At 40.8% G+C, this 19,240-nt stretch overlaps 1 protein-coding gene across 2 annotated transcripts in view; it reads right to left on the bottom strand.

Annotated features, from left to right (window-relative positions):
* The window catches only part of HGSNAT (heparan-alpha-glucosaminide N-acetyltransferase), a 48,563-nt gene that overhangs the window by 11,977 nt on the left and 17,346 nt on the right, over window positions 1-19,240 (bottom strand). For both annotated transcript variants that reach the window (XM_022571367.3, XM_089903807.1), the window contains exons 6-10: window positions 5,225-5,294; window positions 4,252-4,349; window positions 2,616-2,692; window positions 1,987-2,017; window positions 377-537 (exon numbers count right to left, since the gene is read on the bottom strand). In XM_022571367.3, coding sequence (XP_022427075.2) covers window positions 377-537; window positions 1,987-2,017; window positions 2,616-2,692; window positions 4,252-4,349; window positions 5,225-5,294 — 437 coding nt within the window. The remainder of the gene's footprint in view (window positions 1-376; window positions 538-1,986; window positions 2,018-2,615; window positions 2,693-4,251; window positions 4,350-5,224; window positions 5,295-19,240) is intronic.

Raw genomic sequence — 19,240 nt, 5'->3', positions numbered from 1 at the left:
GACCCTTGAACAACAGCCTTACTGTGAAAGCTGGTGAAACCAAAGCGGCAGGAGGGCGGCTCTGAGAAACAGTGGCCTGGTCTGGTCCCTGCTCTGCCCTTCACTACACACAGACATAGCACCTCACTCTCCCGGCCCCAGGGTCTTCCTTTGTACAGAAGGGTTTGAGTGGACTTGGTGGCACCTCCCAGGCCTAAAATTCCAAGATAGTAATAATAATAATGCCCAAAGTCACACAAGCATTAGATATACTTTTCTAGTAACTGTTCTTTTTGCAGGTACATGAGATGGAGAAACTGCATTTCTTTCAAATTATAACACATCGTTTCCCTATTTCAACCTGAATACATTCTAACAGAGGGGAAAAAATACTTACGTGGACCAAGGCAATAATTGGGGTTCACAATGACAATTCCTATACAGATTAACAGGAAACTCCTCCACGCAATTTTCCCCAGCAATCTGAATTTTGAACATCCCCGCTGCAGAAAGGAAGTCATTGACAGAAAGATCGAAGATCCCATAATAAACACAAACCTAAAAAAACAACAGCTATTACTAGATGGCCACTTTCAACTCTGTCTCTACGTGATTACTATTTTGTAATCTACTACATCAGAGAAGCAACACATGATTTTTGAAAGAAACTGACGATTGAAACCACATCCGGTTTAGTGGTGGAGAAGAATCAAAATGTTGGGCTGGAAGGACTGTGCACCTTCTTGTCCTGTCTTAGAGGGAGATCCTTCGGGACTGACTGCAGCTTCCATGGACAAGCCTTCCATCAAAGACAGACAAACCACTAGGTATAAAATAAGCTACAAGGATGTACTGTACAACATAAGGAATACCAATATTCTATAATAACTATAAATGGGGTGTACCCTTTAAAAATTGTGAATCCCTATATTGTACACCTGTAACTTATATAATATTGTACATCAACTATACGTCAATTAAAACAAGAGGAACTCCTCCCCCACTCAGATAAACCTGAGTTCACGTTAGCAGTGAAACACTGGGGACCAAAGACGCAAACCAGTGGCTGGTCCTGCCTATAAATGATGGAGGCAAGTCGCTCAAAGCATCTCAGCAAAGACACAAGAGCCACGCTGTGCAGGGGCCAGAGTCCCTCAGCAGGGGAATGCTCTGGGCAGAGCGGGGTACTCCACTATTATTTTATTTTATTTTATTAATTAATTAATTAATTTAATTTGTTTATTTATTTATTTTGGCTGCATTGGGTCTTCGTTGCTGCACACGGGCTTCCTCTAGTTGTGGTGAGCAGGGGCTACTCTTCGTTGCGGTGCACGGGCTTCTCATTGCGGTGGCTTCTCTTGTTGCGGAGCATGGGCTCTAGGCACACAGGCTTCAGTAGTTGTGGCTCGTGGGCTCAGTAGTTGTGGCTCGTGGGCTCTAGAGCGCAGGCTCAGTAGTTGTGGTGCACGGGCTCAGTTGCTCTGCGGCATGTGGGATCTTCCTGGACCAGGGCTTGAACCCATGCCCCCTGCATTGGCAGGCAGGTTCTTAACCACTGCACCACCAGGGAAGTCCTCCACTATTATTTTAAAGTATAACTTATTACTATCCTTAACTGCTACGTAATTATCAGTATTCTCTGATACTGATATACTGCATACCTTTTAGGAACTAACATATTTAAATTTATTTTCAGGATTAGTGGAATATTCAGAATTTATGATTTCCTATGAGATTCCAGGATCTTGTACATCATATCCACACTAACAAAATGTTCCCTCTGAAATCAGCAGTCTTTTATTCTCACGTGTCTTAGATAAGCACGAGGCCAAGTGTCAGAACGATTCAGGAACCCGGCTTTCGGAAGGACCTCATCACGCCACCACCTGTGGGCAGCACAGGCCCGCAGCCCGGAACTCAAGGCTGGTGTTGGGAAGGTCCAGCATCCACTGAAAACAAAACTTTGCAGATGGGCTACGAAGAGCGGATGGCGGATTTGCAACTCACCACGGGAACACAAGGTCAGCCACCGTCAGTCCTGCAGCAGAACACAAGCACGACAGTGAGGAAAGGACCTGGAACGCCGGTGCTCCCTGACCCGGGAAGGCTTCCATCTCACATTGACGGGGAAAGCCCTGGGTAAGCCTCATGAAGCAGCACCGAGCTCCCTGGACTCTGTGGCCAGGGGCCAGCCCAGGCGCCACCTGAGAGCACCCCTGCTGTGGGAGCACCACAGAGAAGTATGCGGACAATCTGTGATCTTAGGCAGATCTTACTCAAAACCCATCCTAAAGCAACCCCCCAGCCAGATTCACAGCCACCGTTCAGCGCCACTCAGACCACCCCGAGCTCCACGGCATCCCCAGGAGGACCATGAGTCTCGGGGCAGGACGCCCGTGCGGCTGAGGCACAGGGCACACCTAGAAGAGCACAGGGATCGTTTACAACGTGATGACAGCGAAGCATCTCGGAGCCAGAGCACATGAAAGGAAGAACAGAGCTGAAGGCTGACAGAATGACCTAAGGGGCCTCTGTGGGGCTCACCTCTGGAACCCCTGGGGGACGCCAAGGAGCCCTCCCACCTGCGGCTCTCAGAGGGCCCGCGTCAGCAAGGCGACCTCTCGGCGGTGTCTTACCGTTCCAACTCGCGTGCTTGAAGTACCAGTATCTCCCACCTCCGTAGTTCACAAAGACCATGAGGGTGAGAGCGATCCTGCAAAGCCACAAAGATACACTCTCAGGGCCTGGGCATGTGACAAGGATGGCCCGGCTGCAGGACACAGGTGCCGTCATGATACAAGCAGACACTGAAAAAGCAGGAAGCTCCCACTTCTAACCATCACGGTTAGGACCCCGCGCTAAAGTCCTCTCTGCCAGCATCTCCAGCACGACGCTAAAGTCCTCTCTGCCAGCATCTCCAGCACGACGCTAAAGTCCTCTCTGCCAGCATCTCCAGCACGACGCTAAAGTCCTCTCTGCCAGCATCTCCAGCACGACGTCTGAAGAAAACTTACACCACCACTGAGCTGTGTAACTTGAAATGGTGCAAAACACTCCCGATCACGCCACTCTGTGCTAATTACTTAGATGTCTCAGGTTAAAGAACTGTGGTGGGAGGGGACAGCCTTTAGGGTCAAGCCCTGGGTCCCTCTCTCTTAGGAGCCACTGGACCTCAGGTGAGCCCCTCATCAGGTCTCTGTGAGGAGGGACACCCCTGACCTGGGGACCACAGGCACCACGATGGAGAGTAACGTACGTCACAGCACCTAAACGGTGCTTGAAACATCTTAGCACTTAGTCAATGTGGACTCCCATCCACCTGTGAACATCTCCGAAAGAAAGAGGAATACAATAAAACAGATTCTGCATGTGCTGTTGTTTGCTGCTAATTTCTCAGAATACGAGGAATAAAAACGTTAGTATGTCAGTGGGTGATTTGTGGGCACTCTGGAGCCCAACTTACTCAACTCTGTGGCTCAATTTCTTTACCTGTGAAACAGGTGTATTATTAAAAGTATATACTTCATTGGATTGCTAAAAGATTAAAGAAATTAAGACAAGCTGGAACAGTGCTTGGCATACCATGAGGACTCAAAACTGTTAGCAGTGGTTACTATTAGTATCATTACTGTTATTACTGCCTGGCTTTGGACACACACACAGGAGCACTTAGAGCTCGGGAAGCTGGGTCAGTTATCAGGTTATCACTGGAGTTTGAAAGGTCTCAGTGGGAGAAAGAGAAGACCTGACACCTAGATATTGCTTTTCAGCCATACAGTCTTAGACTCTATTTTCAGAGTTTGGTCCTGGCCTTCGTTCTTTTCCCAGAACTGGAAAATAACAATTTACTGCAGGACTCTGTGGATTTGCTGTCAGTTGATATCCGAGCTGCTGTGTGAATGGTGGAGGAGGCTGAGGGCTGTCCCGGGCTCCATTTCCAGACTGGGGCACTGGCCCATTGGTCCAGGGCTGAGCGGACACGGGGCCCTCGGGCAGCTGCTCACACGTGTGAGTGGCTTTCTCAGCAGCACTTGTGCACCAGGGGAGACGGGCTCCGGCCTCTCCCACTGCTGCTCTCCAGTGACACGTCACCCTGGCTCTCGTGACAGTTTTCAAGTCAGGAGAGGCTGCCGATTTCTCTTTAGGGCAGGAAATCCTTTCTAGCCTAGAGAGTAAAAGGCACGTGAAATGCCTCCCGCTGCAAGTGGGTGGACTTGTGAACGTGCCACCTGAGGCCACCTGTGCCCACGGGTCACCAGGGAGCCCACGTACCCGCGGAACGTGTCCACGCTGCGGAGGCGCAGGGGGGCCGCCGACTGACGCCAGGCCTCTGGTGGGGGGTCGCCCGCCCTGCTCGGAGACCCCAGCTCCTGCCGGAAAAGAGGAGAAAAATGCAAACAGTTCATAATACAAAAGAGTAAACTATACTTTCCTGTGTTTTAGGGAAGAAATTAGCAGAGTGAAAGCCAAGGATCATTGTTCTGGATAATACTTTAATTTGCTTTTGTAAAGACCCCACCTAGAGGTTAGGTTTTTCACTTTATTTGTTTATGTGCCGCCTGCTGAGCTCTCCGTGGCCATGCTGATAAATGACCACAAAGGAGCAAGAGTACCAGCAAGTGTGTCCAAAAGTGGACACAGATACATCCATGTTAATCAATTAACACAGTATGTTTAATCATCACAGCAGGTCATCCCATGTATAGATTTAATACTGATGTCTCTCACTCTCTTGTCTTCATCTTTTTTTTTTTTTTTTTTTTTCCGGTACACAGGCCTCTCACTGCTGTGGCCTCTCCCGTTGCGGAGCACAGGCTCCGGACGCGCAGGCTCAGCGGCCATGGCTCATGGGCCCAGCCTCTCCACGGCATGTGGGATCTTCCTGGACCGGGGCACAAACCTGTGTCCCCTGCATCGGCAGGCAGACTCTCAACACTGCGCCACCAGGGAAGCCCCTCATCCTGATACTCTCTACTTAAACGGATTGATTCAACAGTGCTGCCTGAAGAGTGAAAACCATCTCCACACCCAGCATCACAAAGCAGCTCAAGCTCCAGCCTCACAAAGACGGGAGCGGGGAGGGGGCACCCTTCACGGGGCCAGCGAGGACTGCTGTTTACCAAGAAGGCAGGACACATGACCTGGCCTTGCACAGCATGAGATAATTAAGATTACTAAACAGCGGACTGTAAATCCGAATCTAGGAAAACACCCGGAGCACGCACGATACGTTTTAACAACTCACAGAATTGATGAGGCCATCCGTTTCCTGAGAATTTATGGCTCTAGAAATCCAGTCACGGAAGTCTTCCAAGCTGTAAGTAAATGAGAGGCCTGGTTGATTTGTTTTCCTCGGCAGAATTTTCAGAATGGTATCATATTGAAAGGGAATTAATTTAAAGTTCACATTCTATACAAGTCAAAGAATGAAACATTTTAAAGTGTTTTAATGAAATGGAAGTAGAAATCCAAGTACTTTCAAATGCTTCACCCTGACAGCATGGTCTCCTGATCGATGAGACTGGAATAAAGACAGAGCTTTCATTCAAGGGTGTGGTGAGGAAGATGGCAGAGTACAAGGACGTGCGCTCACTCCCTCCTGCGAGAGCACCAGAATCACAACTAACTGCTGAACGATCATCGACAGGAAGACACTGGAACTCACCAAAAAAGACACCCCACATCCAAAGACAAAGGAGAAGCCACAATGAGATGGGGGGGGCGCAATCACAGTAAAATCAAATCCCATAACCGCTGGGTGGGTGACTCACAAACTGGAGCACACTTATACCACAGAAGTCCACCCACTAGAGTGAGGGTTCTGAGCCCCACGTCAGGCTTCCCAACCTGGGTGTCTGGCAACGGGAGGAGGAATTCCTAGAGAATCAGACTTTGAAGGCTAGCCGGATTTGATTGCAGGACTTTGACAGGACTGGGGGAAACAGAGACTCCACTCGTGGAGGGCACCCACAAAGTGGTGTGCGCATCGGGACCCAGGGGAAGGAGCAGTGACCCCATAGGAGACTGAACCTGACCTACCTGCTGGTGTTGGAGGGTCTCCTGCAGAGGCGGGGGGTGGCTGTGTCTCACCATGAGGACAAGGACACTGGCAGCAGAAGTTCTGGGAAGTACTCCTTGGCTTGAGCCCTCCCAGAGTTCGCCATTAGCCCCACCAAAGAGCCCAGGTATGCTCCAGGGTTGGGTCGTCTCACACAAAACAACCAATACGGAGGGAGCACAGCCCCACCCATCAGCAGACAAGCAGATTAAGTTTTACTGACCTGTGTCCACCACAGCAACACCCAGCTCTACCCACCACCAGTCCCTCCCAACAGGAAACGTGCGCAAGCCTCTAAGATAGCCTCATCCACCAGAGGGCAGACAGCAGAAGCAAGAAGAACTACAATCCTGCAGCCTGTGGAACAAAAACCACATTCACAAAGAGACAGACAAGATGAAAAGGCAGAGGGCTATGTACCAGATGAAGGAACAAGATAAAACCCCAGAAAAACAACTAAATGAAGCGGAGACAGGAAACCTTCCAGAAAAAAGAATTCAGAATAATGATAGTGAAGATGGTCCAGGACCTTGGAAAAGGAATGGAGGCAAAGATCGAGAAGATGCAAGAAATGTTTAACAAAGACCTAGAAGAATTAAATAAAAACACCTAGAAGAATTAAAGAACAAACAAAGATGAACAATACAATAACTGAAATGAAAAATACACTAGAAGGAATCAACAGCAGAATAAGTGAGGCAGAAGAACGGATAAGTGACCTGGAAGACAGAATGGTGGAATTCACTGCCATGGAACAGAATAAAGAAAAAAGAATGAAAAGAAATGAAGACAGCCTAAGAGACCTCTGAGACAACATTAAACAGAACAACATTCTCATTATAGGGGTCCCAAAAGGAGAAGAGAGTGAGAAAGGACCCAAGAAAATAGCTGAATAGCTTATAGTCGAAAACTTCCCTAACACAGGAAAGGAAATAGCCACCCAAGTCCAGGAAGCGCAAAGAGTCCCAGGCAGGGTAAACCCAAAGAGAAACACGCCGAGACACATGGTAATCAAACTGACAAAAACTAAAGACAAAGAAAAATTATTGAAAGGAACAAGGGAAAAATGACAAATAACATACAAGGGAACTCCCATAAGGATAACAGCTGATTTCTCAGAAGAAACTCTACAAGCCAGAAGGGAGTGGCATGATATATTTAAAGTGATGAAAGTGAAGAACCTACAACCAAGAACACTATACCCAGCAAGGATCTCATTCAGATTAGATGGAGAAATCAAAAGCTTTATAGACAAGCAAAAGCTAAGAGAATTCAGCACCACCAAACCAGCTCTACAACAAATGCTAAAGGAACTTCTCTAAGTGGGAAACACAAGAGAAGAAAAGGACTTATAAAAACAAACCCATAACAATTAGGAAAATGGTAATAGGAACATACATATCAATAATTACCTTAAATGTGAATGGATTAAACGCTCCAACCAAAAGACACAGGCTCGCAGAATGGAAAAAAAAAAAAAGACCCATATATATGCTGTCTACAAGAGACCCACTTCAGACTTAAGAACACATACAGACTGAGAGTGAGGGGATGGAAAAAGATATTCCATGCAAATGGAAATCAAAAGAGGGCTGGAACAGCAATACTCATATCAGACAAAATAGACTTTAAAATAAAGAATGTTACAAGAGACAAGGAAGGACACTAAATAATGATCAAGGGATCAAACCAAGAAGAAGATAGAACAATTATAAATATATATGCACCCCAACATAGGAGCACCTCAATACATAAGGCAACTGCTAACAGCTATAAAAGAGCAAATTGACAGTAACACAGTAATAGTGGGGGACTTTAACACCTCACTTACACCAATGGACAGATGATCCTAACTGAAAATTAATAAGGAAACACAAGCTTTAAATGACACAACAGGCCAGACAGATTTAATTGATATTTATAGGACATTCCATCCAAACAGCAGATCACACTTTCTTCTAAAGTGCACATAGAACATTCTCCAGGATAGATCACACCCTGGGTCACTAATCAATCCGCAGGAAATTTAAGAAAATTGAAATCATATCAAGCATCTTTTCTGACCACAACACTATGAGATTAGAAATCAACTGCATGAAAAAAAACATAAAAAACACAAACATATGGAGGCTAAACAATACGTTACTAAATAATCAAGAGATCACTGAAGAAATCAAAGAGGAAATCAAAAAATACCTAGAGACAAATTACAAAGAAAACACAATGATCCAAAACCTATAGGATGCAACAAAAGCAGTTCTAAGAGGGAAGTTTATAGCTATACAAGCCTACCTCAAGAAACAAGAAAAATCTCAAATAAACAATCTAACCTTACACCTAAAGGAACTAGAGAAAGAACAAACAAAAGCCAAAGTTAGTAGGAGGAAGGAAATCATAAAGATCAGAGCAGAAATAAATGAAATAGAAACAAAGAAAACAATAGCAAAGATCAATAAAACTAAAAGCTGCTTCTTTGAGAAGATAAACAAAATTGATAAACCATTTGCCAGACTCATCAAGAAAAAGAGGGAGAGGACTCAAATCAATAAAATTAGAAATGAAAAAGGAGAAGTGACAACAGACAACGCAGATATACAAAGCATCCTAAGAGACTACTACAAGCAACCCTATGCCAATGAAATGGACCTATTCTTAGAAAGGTATAACCTTCCAAGACTGAACCAGGAAGAAACAGAAAATACGAACAGACCAATCACAAGTAATGAAATAGAAACTGTAATCAAAAATCTTCCAACAAACAAAATACCAGGACCAGATGGCTTCACAGGTGAATTCTATCAAACATTTAGAGAAGAGCTAACACCCATCCTTCTCAAACTCTTCCAAAAAACTGCAGAGTAAGGAACACTCCCAAAATCATTCTATGAAGCCACCATCACCCTGATACCAAAACCAGACAAAGATACTACAAAAAAAAAATTACAGACCAATATCACTGATGAATATAGATGCAAAAATCCTCAACAAAATACTAGCAAACAGAATCCAACAACACATTAAAAGGATCATACACCATGATCAAGAGAGATTTATCCCAGGGATGCAAGGATTCTTCAATATACGCAAATCAATCAATGTGATACACCATATTAACAAATTGAAGGAAAACTGTATGATCATCTCAATAGATGCAGAAAAAGCTTTTGACAAAATTCAACACCCATTTATGATAAAAACTCTCCCAAAAGAGAGCATAGAGGGAACCTACCTCAACATAATAAAGGCCATATACGACAAACCCACAGCAAACATCATTCTTAAAGGTGAAAAACTGAAAGCATTTCCTGTAAGATCATGAAAAAGACAAGGATGTCCACTTCCACCACTATTATTCAACATAGTTTTGGAAGTCCTAGCCACGGCAATCAGAGAAGAAAAAGAAATAAAAGGAATCCAAATTGGAAAAGAAGTAAAACTGTCACTGTTTGCAGATGACATGTTACTCTACATAGAAAACCCTAAAGATGCCACCAGAAAACTACTAGAACCAATCAATGAATTTGGTAAAGTTGCAGGATACAAAATTAATGCACAGAAACCTCTCACATTCCTATACGCTAACAATGCAAAATCAGAAAGAGAAATTAAGGAAACAATCCCATTTACCACTGCAACAAAAAGAAAAAAATACCTAGGAATAAACCTACTTAGGGAGAAAAAAAGACCTGTATGCAGGAGACTAGAAGATACTGATGAAAGAAATTAAAGATGATACAAACAGATGGAGAGATATACCATTATCTTGGATTGGAAGAATCAATATTGGGGAAATGACTATACTACCTAAAGCAAGCTACAGATTCTATGCAATCCCTATCAAATTACCAATGGCATTTTTTTACAGAACTAGAACAAAAAAAATCTTAAAATTTGTATGGAGACACAAAAGGCCCTGAATAGCCAAAGCAGTCTTGAGGGAAAAAACCAGAGCTGGGGGAATCAGACTCCCTGACTTCAGACTATACTACAAAGCTACAGTAATCAAGACAATATGGTATTATCACAAAAACAGAAATATAGATCAATGGAACAGGATAGAAAGCCCAGAGATAAACCCATGCACCTATGGTCAACTAATCTATGACAAAGGAGGCAAGGATATACAATGGAGAAAAGATAGTCTCTTCATTAAGTGGTGCTGGGAAAACTGGAAAGCTACATGTAAAAGAATGAAATTAGAACAATCCCTAACACCATACACAAAAATAAACTTAAAATGGACTAAAGACCTAAATGCAAGACCAGACACTATAAAACTCTTTGAGGAAAACATAGGAGGAACACTCTATGACATAAATCACAGCAAGATCTTTTTTGATCCACCTCCTACAGTAATGGAAATAAAAGCAAAAATAAACAAATGGGACCTAATGAAACGTAAAACCTTTTGCAAAGCAAAGGAAACTACAAACAAGACGAAAAGACAACTCTCAGAATGGGAAAAAATATCTGCAAACGAATCAACGGACAAAGGATTAATCTCCAAAATATATAAACAGCTCATGCAGCTCAATACTAAAAAAACAAACAACCCCATCCAAAAGTGGGCAGAAGACCTAAGTAGACATTTCTCCAACGAAGACATACATATGGCCAAGAAGCACATGAAAAGCTGCTCAACGTCACTAATTATTAGAGAAATGCAAATCAAAACTACAATGAGGTATCACCTCACACCAGTTAGAATGGGCACCATCAGAAAATCTACAAACAACAAATGCTGGATTGGGTGGGGACAAAAAGGAACCCTCTTGCACTGTTGGTGGGAATGTAAATTGATACAGCCACTATGGAGAACAGTATGGAGGTTCCTTAAAAAACTAAAAATAGAATTACCATATGACCCAGCAATCCCACTACTGGGCATATACCCAGAGAAAACCATAATTCAAAAAGACACATGCACCCCAGTGTTCACTGCGCACTATTTACAATAGCCAGGTCATGGAAGCAACCTAAATGCCCATCGACAGACGAATGGATAAAGAAGTTGTGGTACATATATACAATGGAATATTACTCAGCCATGAAAAGGAACGAAACTGAGTCATTTGTTGAGACGTGGATGGATCTAGAGACTGTCATACAGAGTGAAGTAAGTCAGAAAGAGAAAAACAAATATCGTATATTAACGCATGTATGTAGAACCTAGAAAATTGGTACAGATGAACCGGTTTGCAGGGCAGAAGTTGAGACACAGATGTAGAGAACAAACGTACGGACACCAAGCGGGGAAAGCCGCGGGGGGGTGGGGATGGTGGTGTGCTGAATTGGGAGATTGGGATTGACATGTATACACTGATGTGTATAAAATTGATGACTAATAAGAATCTGCAGTATAAAAAAACAAACAAACCAAAAAAACAACTAATACTAAACTTTCTTTGGGTTACTTGTATGGAAATATGTTAATATAAATGTTTCAGACATTACATGAAATTTCTAAAAATCTTATATGTTCTGGTATAATGTTATAAGTCATAATTCTAGTTATTACTTTAAAATGTGTATCTCAGAAATAACTAAATTTCCTTGTCAATTGCATTATTATGAACTGTCATCAAATCTGTAACCGTGGTCATTTTTAAGTCTTCTGTCATTTACAGACAGTTCTGGGTGTACTCTGATGATTTTGCAAAGGTGTTCCTATAAAAGGGTTTCATCTTTAAGGAATTCATGGAAAGACTCTGACAAGTACAGGTTTCTGGTAACTGACTCTACTGCTGAACTGAATGAATAAGCATTTTCAGAACTCTAATGGAAAACTAATGAATTCATAAAAGCGCTAACAAAAGATCAAGATAAAAAAATAATTTCATGGGACTGAGTGAACTGATGAGGATGATTATAATTTTTGTGACTTTCTGTTTGAATAAAAAAAAAATCCCACAAGGACTCAGAGGCAAAAAATATACAAATCAATTTTCACTGCAAAGTAAAGGAGCTGTTACAGTGGAGGATTCCTGGACTGAATGTCAATATTATGACACAGTATGAGTGTGTTTCGTGTTTGTTAATTGCAATCATTGTTGCTTTTCTTGTGGTCATCCATTTACAATGCTTGGTGTCAGTTTATTTATCTCTTGTAAAAATAAAATACAGTGTGTATGTGTGAAAAAAAAAGATGAGTGAAAGACAGAGGTTTAAGTCAGGATGCAAAAATCAGTGAATGTATCTGATTAATAAATAAATTAGTATTAAAAAAATAAAGACACATGCACCCCAATGTTCATTGCAGCACTATTTACAATAGCCATGTCATGGAAGCAACCTAAATGCCCATTGACAGATGAATGGATAAAGAAGATGTGGTACATATATACAATGGAATATTACTCAGCCATAAAAAGGAACGAAGCTGGGTCATTTGTAGAGACGTGGATGGATCTAGAGACTGTCATACAGAGTGAAGTAAGTCAGAAAGAGAAAAACAAATATCGTATATTAACACATGTATGTGGAATCTAGAAAATTGGTACAGATGAACCAGTTTGCAGGGCAGAAATAGAGACACAGATATAGCAAACAATCATATGGACACCAAGTGGGGGAAAGTGGTGGGGTGGTGGTGGTGTGATGAACTGGGAGATTGGGGTTGACAGGTATACACTAATATGTATAAAATGGATAACTAATAAGAAGCTGCTGTATAAAAAAATATACAAAATTAAAAAAAAAAAAGAGTGTTGTGAGGGTGAAATGAGATCATTATTCCCCATCGCTGGAATTCTGATTAACAACACTATTAAAGTTAGAATAGCAGAAGCCTGCAACAACCAAACATGCCCAATGCAGCAATGACTAATCTCAGTGTCTGCATCTGTGAGAGGATGAGCTATGGCTATTAAAACAGCAGGAACAGTGCAGCAACAGGATGGACCCAGAAACCATCATACTAAGTGAAGTCAGAGAAAGACAAATACCATATGATATCACTTATATCGAAACAGAAACAGACTCACAGACATAGAGAACAGACTTGTGGTTGCCAAGAGGGAGGGGAGTGGGAGAGCGATGGAATGGGAGGTTGGGATTAGCAGATGCAAACTAGTATATATAGGATGGATAAACAACAAGGTCCTACTACACAGTACAGGGAACTGTATTCAATATCCTATGATGAACCATCATGGAAAAGAATATGAAAAAAAAGAATGTATGTACATGTATCACTGAATCACTTTGCTGTACAGTAGAAATTAACACAGCATTGTAAATCAACTATACTTCAATAAGACAAATTTTTAAAAAAGAGAAACAAAAGAAAAAAAAATTTTGTCCACACTGGAAAAAAAAAGAATGCCTGTACAAAGAAATATAAATACAAACTATTAAATACAGAAAGCAAATCATAGTATTCAGACTCAATTACAACTAAATAAAAATGCACAGATGTGGGACTTCCCTGGCCATCCAGTGGTTGGGATTTCATGCTTCCACTGCAGGGGGCACGGGTTCGATCCCTGGTTGGGGAACTAAGATCCTACACGCCGTGTGGCACGGCCAAAAAAAAAAATGCACAGATGCAAACTGAGAATGTTTGACAGTGACCTTGGAGTGACTCACAGTTAATGTACTGGGTTCTTTCTCCTAGATGGTGCTTTAGTGCAACAAGATATCCAGAGGATATTAAGTTGATTTACATGATTAACAAAAGATAAACATCTTAACTGGTTTTTCTTTGAAACGAGAGTTCTTACTTGGAAAAAATGTTTCAAAAAGTATATTTAGCTCTTTCACATGACGTTTACATTCTGATTTAGTTTACTTCCCCCTTTTTTTTTTTTTTAAACTTTGGAGTGGAAATGAATCCTGATTTCCAATACACTAAAGATTGCTTAGTGACTTGATGGGGTAATATCTTTTGTTATTTACAATTCCTGAAATTTTCTGGGACAGTTTCACTTTTATTTAGTTTGTTTGTGCCCATAAAGACATGAACTTTCCACTTTATGTCCCCACATCCGATTATTAAAGTCCACACAGAATCCTTTCTCAACCCAACAACTGTAGCAAACTCAGAGCTAACAGGCCAATTTGTTATTTTTCAAATAATAATGAATACTTAGCATTTTTAATTTGGTATATAAGAATGATTAAATTTGCCCTTTTACTAAGTATAATTCTTTGATTAAAAAAATCAAGAGAAGGCAAATCTTTGTCTGTAAATCATTGAGGGCTTTCTTATAGAAATTATATATAACATTTCTAATATTACAAGCCCTTATATGTACTGTGCTTCCAGCTCTCTTGATACTGAAAAGTGTAATAAACTTCATACTCATACAGGTTTTGCATAAAATTTGCACATTTGAACATTTGAAATATTCAATGCATAGGATTTTTCCTCCTCTTTCCTTTTTTTTTTTTTTTTTGGTCATGGAAAGTTTCAAACATATACATACATATAAGTAGACAAACCAGTATAATGAACCGCTATGGACCCATTACCTACCTTCAACAAGTATCTACGAAGCATGGTCTTCATCTTCATCTTGAATCTTACTTCATCTATACTCCCACCCACTGCCCCTTTTCCCTGACTTGGCTTGGTCATTTTAAAGAAAATCATAGGGGACTTCCCTGGTGGTGCAGTGGATAAAACTCCATGCTCCCAAGCAGGAGGCCTGGGTTGGATCCCTGGTCAGGGAACTAGATCCCACACGCATGCCGCAACTAAGAGTTCACATGCTGCAACTAAGGAGCCAGCCTGCCACAACTAAGGAGCCCACGAGCTGTAAATAAGGAGCCTGTGTGTCACAACTAAGGAGCCCGCCTGCCTCAACTAAAACCCAGTGCAACCAAATTAATTAATTAATTTTTAAAAAGAATATATTTTAAAAAAATAAAGAAAGAAAGTCAGAGACATCATATCATTTCATCTATAAATACTTCAGTATGTACTGCTAAAAGATAAGGACTCAGGGGGCGGAGTCAAGATAGCGGACTAGGAGGACACGGAATTCGTGTCTCTGCACAACTAGGGCACCTACCAGGGACTGGTGGGGGACCACGGATGCCTAAGGCGATGGTAGGAACACCCAGTGACTGGCTTGCAGGATCCTGTTCCCAGGCCAGAGGTCGGGCCCGAGCTCCTGCGGTGGGAGCTCCGAGTCCAAACCAATGGACTAACAGAGAACCTCAGACCCTGGGGAATATTCATTGGAGTGAGGCCCCCTGGAGGTCCTCATCTCAGCACCAAGACCTGGCTCTAACCAACTGCTTGCAAACGCCAGTGCTGGAAACCTCAAGCCAAACAACCAGTAAGATAGGATTACAGCGCCACCTATCAAAAAAAATGTTACAGATGAAGGAGGAAGGTAAAAACCTAAAAGATGAAATAAATGAAGACAAAATAGGCAACCTATCTGAAAAAGAATTCAGAGTAATGACAGTAAAGATGATCCAAAGTCTCGGAAACAGAATGGGGAAAACACAAGAAATATTTAACAAGGATCTAGAAGAACTAAAGAGCAAACAAACAATGATGAACAACAAAATTACTGAAACTAAAAATACTTTAGAAGGAATCAATAACCGAGGCAGAAGAACGGATAACTGAGCTGGAAGATAAAATGGTGGAAATAACTGCCAGGGAGCAGAATAAAGAAAAAAGAATGAAAAGAATTGAGGACAGTCTCAGAGACCTCAGGGACAACATTAAATGCACCAACATTCGAATTATTAGAGGGCCAGAAGAAGAAGAGAAAAAAAAGGGTCTGAGAAAATATTTGAAGAGATTATAGTCGAAAACTTCCCTAACATGGGAAAGGAAATAGTCAATCAAGTCCAGGAAGCGCAGAGTCCCATACAGGATAAACCAAAAGAAAAACACACCAAGACACATATTAATCAAACTATCAAAAATTACATACAAAGAAAAAATATTAAAAGCAGCAAGGGAAAAACAACAAATAACATACAGGGAATCCTCATAAGGTTAACAGCTGATTCTTCAGCAGAAACTGCAAGCCAGAAGGGAGTGGCAGGACATATTTAAAGTGATGAAAGGGAAAAACCTACAACCAAGATTACTCTACCCAGCAAGGATCTCATTCAGATTCAATGGAGAAATTAAAACCTTTACAGACAAGCAAAAGCTAAGAGAGTTCAGCACCACCAAACCAGCTTTACAACAAATGATAAAGGAACTTCTCTAGGCAGGAAACACAGAGACGGAAAAGACCTACCAAAACAAACCCAAAACAATTAAGAAAATGGTAATAGGAACATACATATTGATAATTACCTTAAATGTAAATGGATTAAATGCTCAAACCAAAAGACATAGACTGGCTGAATGGATACAAAAACAAGACCTGTATATATGTTGTCTGCAAGAGAACCCCTTCAGACCTAGGGGCACAAACAGACTGAAAGTGAGGGGATGGAAAAAGATAATCCATGCAAAAGGAAATCAAAAGAAAGCTGGAGTAGCAGTTCTCGTATCAGACAAAACAGACTTTAAAATAAAGACTATGACAAGAGACAAAGAAGGACACTACATAATGATCAAGGGATCAATCCAAGAAGAAGATATAACAATTGTAAATATTTATGCACCCAACAGAGGAGCACCTCAATACATAAGGCAAATGCTAACAGCCATAAAAGGGGAAATCGACAGTAACACCATCATAGTGGGGGGCTTTAACACCCCACTTTCACCAATGGACAGATCATCCAAAATGAAAATAAATAAGGAAACACAAGATTTAAATGACACATTAAACAAGATGGACTTAATTGATATTTATAGGACATTCCATCCCCAAACAACAGAGTACACTTTCTTCTCAATTGCTCATGGAACATTCTCCAGGATAGACCATATCTTGGGTCAGAAATCAAGCCTGGTAAGAAAACTGAAATAGTATCAAGTATCTTTTCTGACCACAACACTATGAAACTAGATGTCAATTACAGGAAAAAAAACTAAAAAATACAAACACATGGAGAGTAAACAATATGCTACTAAATAACCAAGAGATCACTGAAGAAATCAAAGAGGAAATAAAAAATATCTAGAAACAAATGACAGTGAAAACACGACGATACAAAACCTATGGGAGGCAGCAAAAGCAGTTCTAAGAGGGAATTTTAGAGCAATACAATCCTACCTGAAGAAACAAGAAAAATCTCAAATAAACAACCTAAACTTACACCTAAAGCAATTAGAGAAAGAAGAACAAAAAAAAAGACCCCAAAGTTGGCAGAAGGAAAAAAATCATAAAAATCAGATCAGAAATAAGTGAAAAAGAAATGAAGGAAACAATAGCAAAGATCAATAAAACTAAAGCTAGTTTTTTGAGAAGATAAACAAAATTGATAAACCATTAGCCAGACTCATCAAGAAAAAAAGAGAAGACTCAAATCAACAGAATTAGACATGAAAAAGAACTAACACTGTAGAAATACAATGGCTCATGAGAGATTACTACAAGCAACTATATGCCAGTGAAATGGACAACCTGGAGGAAATGGACAAATTCTTAAAAAGCAAGACCTTCCGAGGCTGAACCAGGAAGAAATAGAAAATATAAACAGATAAATCACAAGCACTGAAATTGAAACTGTGATTAAAACTCTTCCAACAAACAAAAGCCCAGGACCAGATGGCTTCACAGGCAAATTCTATCAAACATTTAGAGAAGAGCTAACACCTATCCTTCTCAAACTCTCCCAAAATATAGCAGAGGGAGGAACACTCCCAAACTCATTCTACGAGGCCACCATCACCCTGATACCAAAACCAGACAAAGATATCACAAAAAAAGAAAACTACAGGCCAATATCACTGATGAACATAGATGCAAAAGTCCTCAACAAAATACTAGCAAAGAGAATCCAACAGCACATTAAAAAGATCATACACCATGATCAAGTGGGGTTTACCCCAGGAATGCAAGGATTCTTCAATATACGGAAATCAATCAATGTGACACACCATATTAACAAAATGAAGAATAAAAACCATATGATAATATCAATAAAAATAGAAAAAGCTTTTGACAAAATTCAACACCCATTTATGATAAAAACTCTCCAGAATGTAGGCACAGAGGGAACCTACATCAACATAATAAAGGCCATATATGACAAACCCACAGCCAACATTGTTCTCAATGGTGAAAAACTGAAACCATTTCCTCTAAGATCAGAAACAAGACAAGGTTGCCCACTCTCACCACTATTATTCAACATAGTTTTGGAAGTTTTAGCCACAGCAATCAGAGAAGAAAAAGAAATAAAAGGAATCCAAATCGGAAAAGAAAAAGTAAAACTGTCACTGTTTGCAGATGTCATGATACTATACAGAGAGAATCCTAAAGATGCCGCCAGAAAACTACTAGAGCTACTCAATGGATACAAAATTAATGTACAGAAATCACTTGCATTCCTATATGCTAATGATGAAATATCTGAAAGAGAAATTAAGGAAACACTCCTATTTACCACTGCAAGGAAAAGAATAAAATACCTAGGAATAAACCTACCTAAGAAGATAAAAAACCTGTATGCAGAAAACTATAAGACACTGATGAAAGAAATTAAAGATGATACAAACGGAGGGAGAGATATACCATATTCTTGGATTGGAAGAATCAACATTGTGAAAATGACTATACTACCCAAAGCAATCTACAGATTCAATGCAATCTCTATCAAACTACCAATTGCATTTTTCACAAAACTAGAAGAAAAAGTTGCACAATTTGTATGGAAACACAAAAGACCCCGAATAACCAAAGCAATCTTGAGAAAGAAAAATGGAGCTAGAGGAATCAGGCTCCCTGACTTCAGGCTATACTACAAAGCTATGGTAATCTAGACAGTGTGGTACTGGCACAAAAACTGAAATATAGATCAGTGGAACAGGATAGAAAGCCCAGAGATAAACCCATGTACATATGGTCACCTTATCTTTGATAAAGGTGGCAAGAGTATAAAATGGAGAAATGACGGCCTCTTCAATAAGTGGTGCTGGGAATACTGCACAGCTACATGTAAAAGAATGAAATTAGAACACTCCCTAACACCATACATAAAAATAAACTCAAAATGGACTAAAGACCTAAATGTAAGACCAGACACTATAAAACTCTTAGAGGAAAACATAGGCAGAACACCCTATGACATAAATCACAGCAACATCCTTTCTGACCCACCTCCTAGAGAAAT

The sequence above is a fragment of the Delphinapterus leucas genome, chromosome 21 (genome assembly GCF_059928025.1).
Source record: "Delphinapterus leucas isolate spDelLeu-1000000601 "Yukka" chromosome 21, BTC_Dleu_Yukka2, whole genome shotgun sequence".
NCBI lineage: Eukaryota > Metazoa > Chordata > Mammalia > Artiodactyla > Monodontidae > Delphinapterus > Delphinapterus leucas.
Note: the sequence above shows the minus strand (reverse complement) of the source record. Positions and strands in the feature narration are given on the sequence as shown.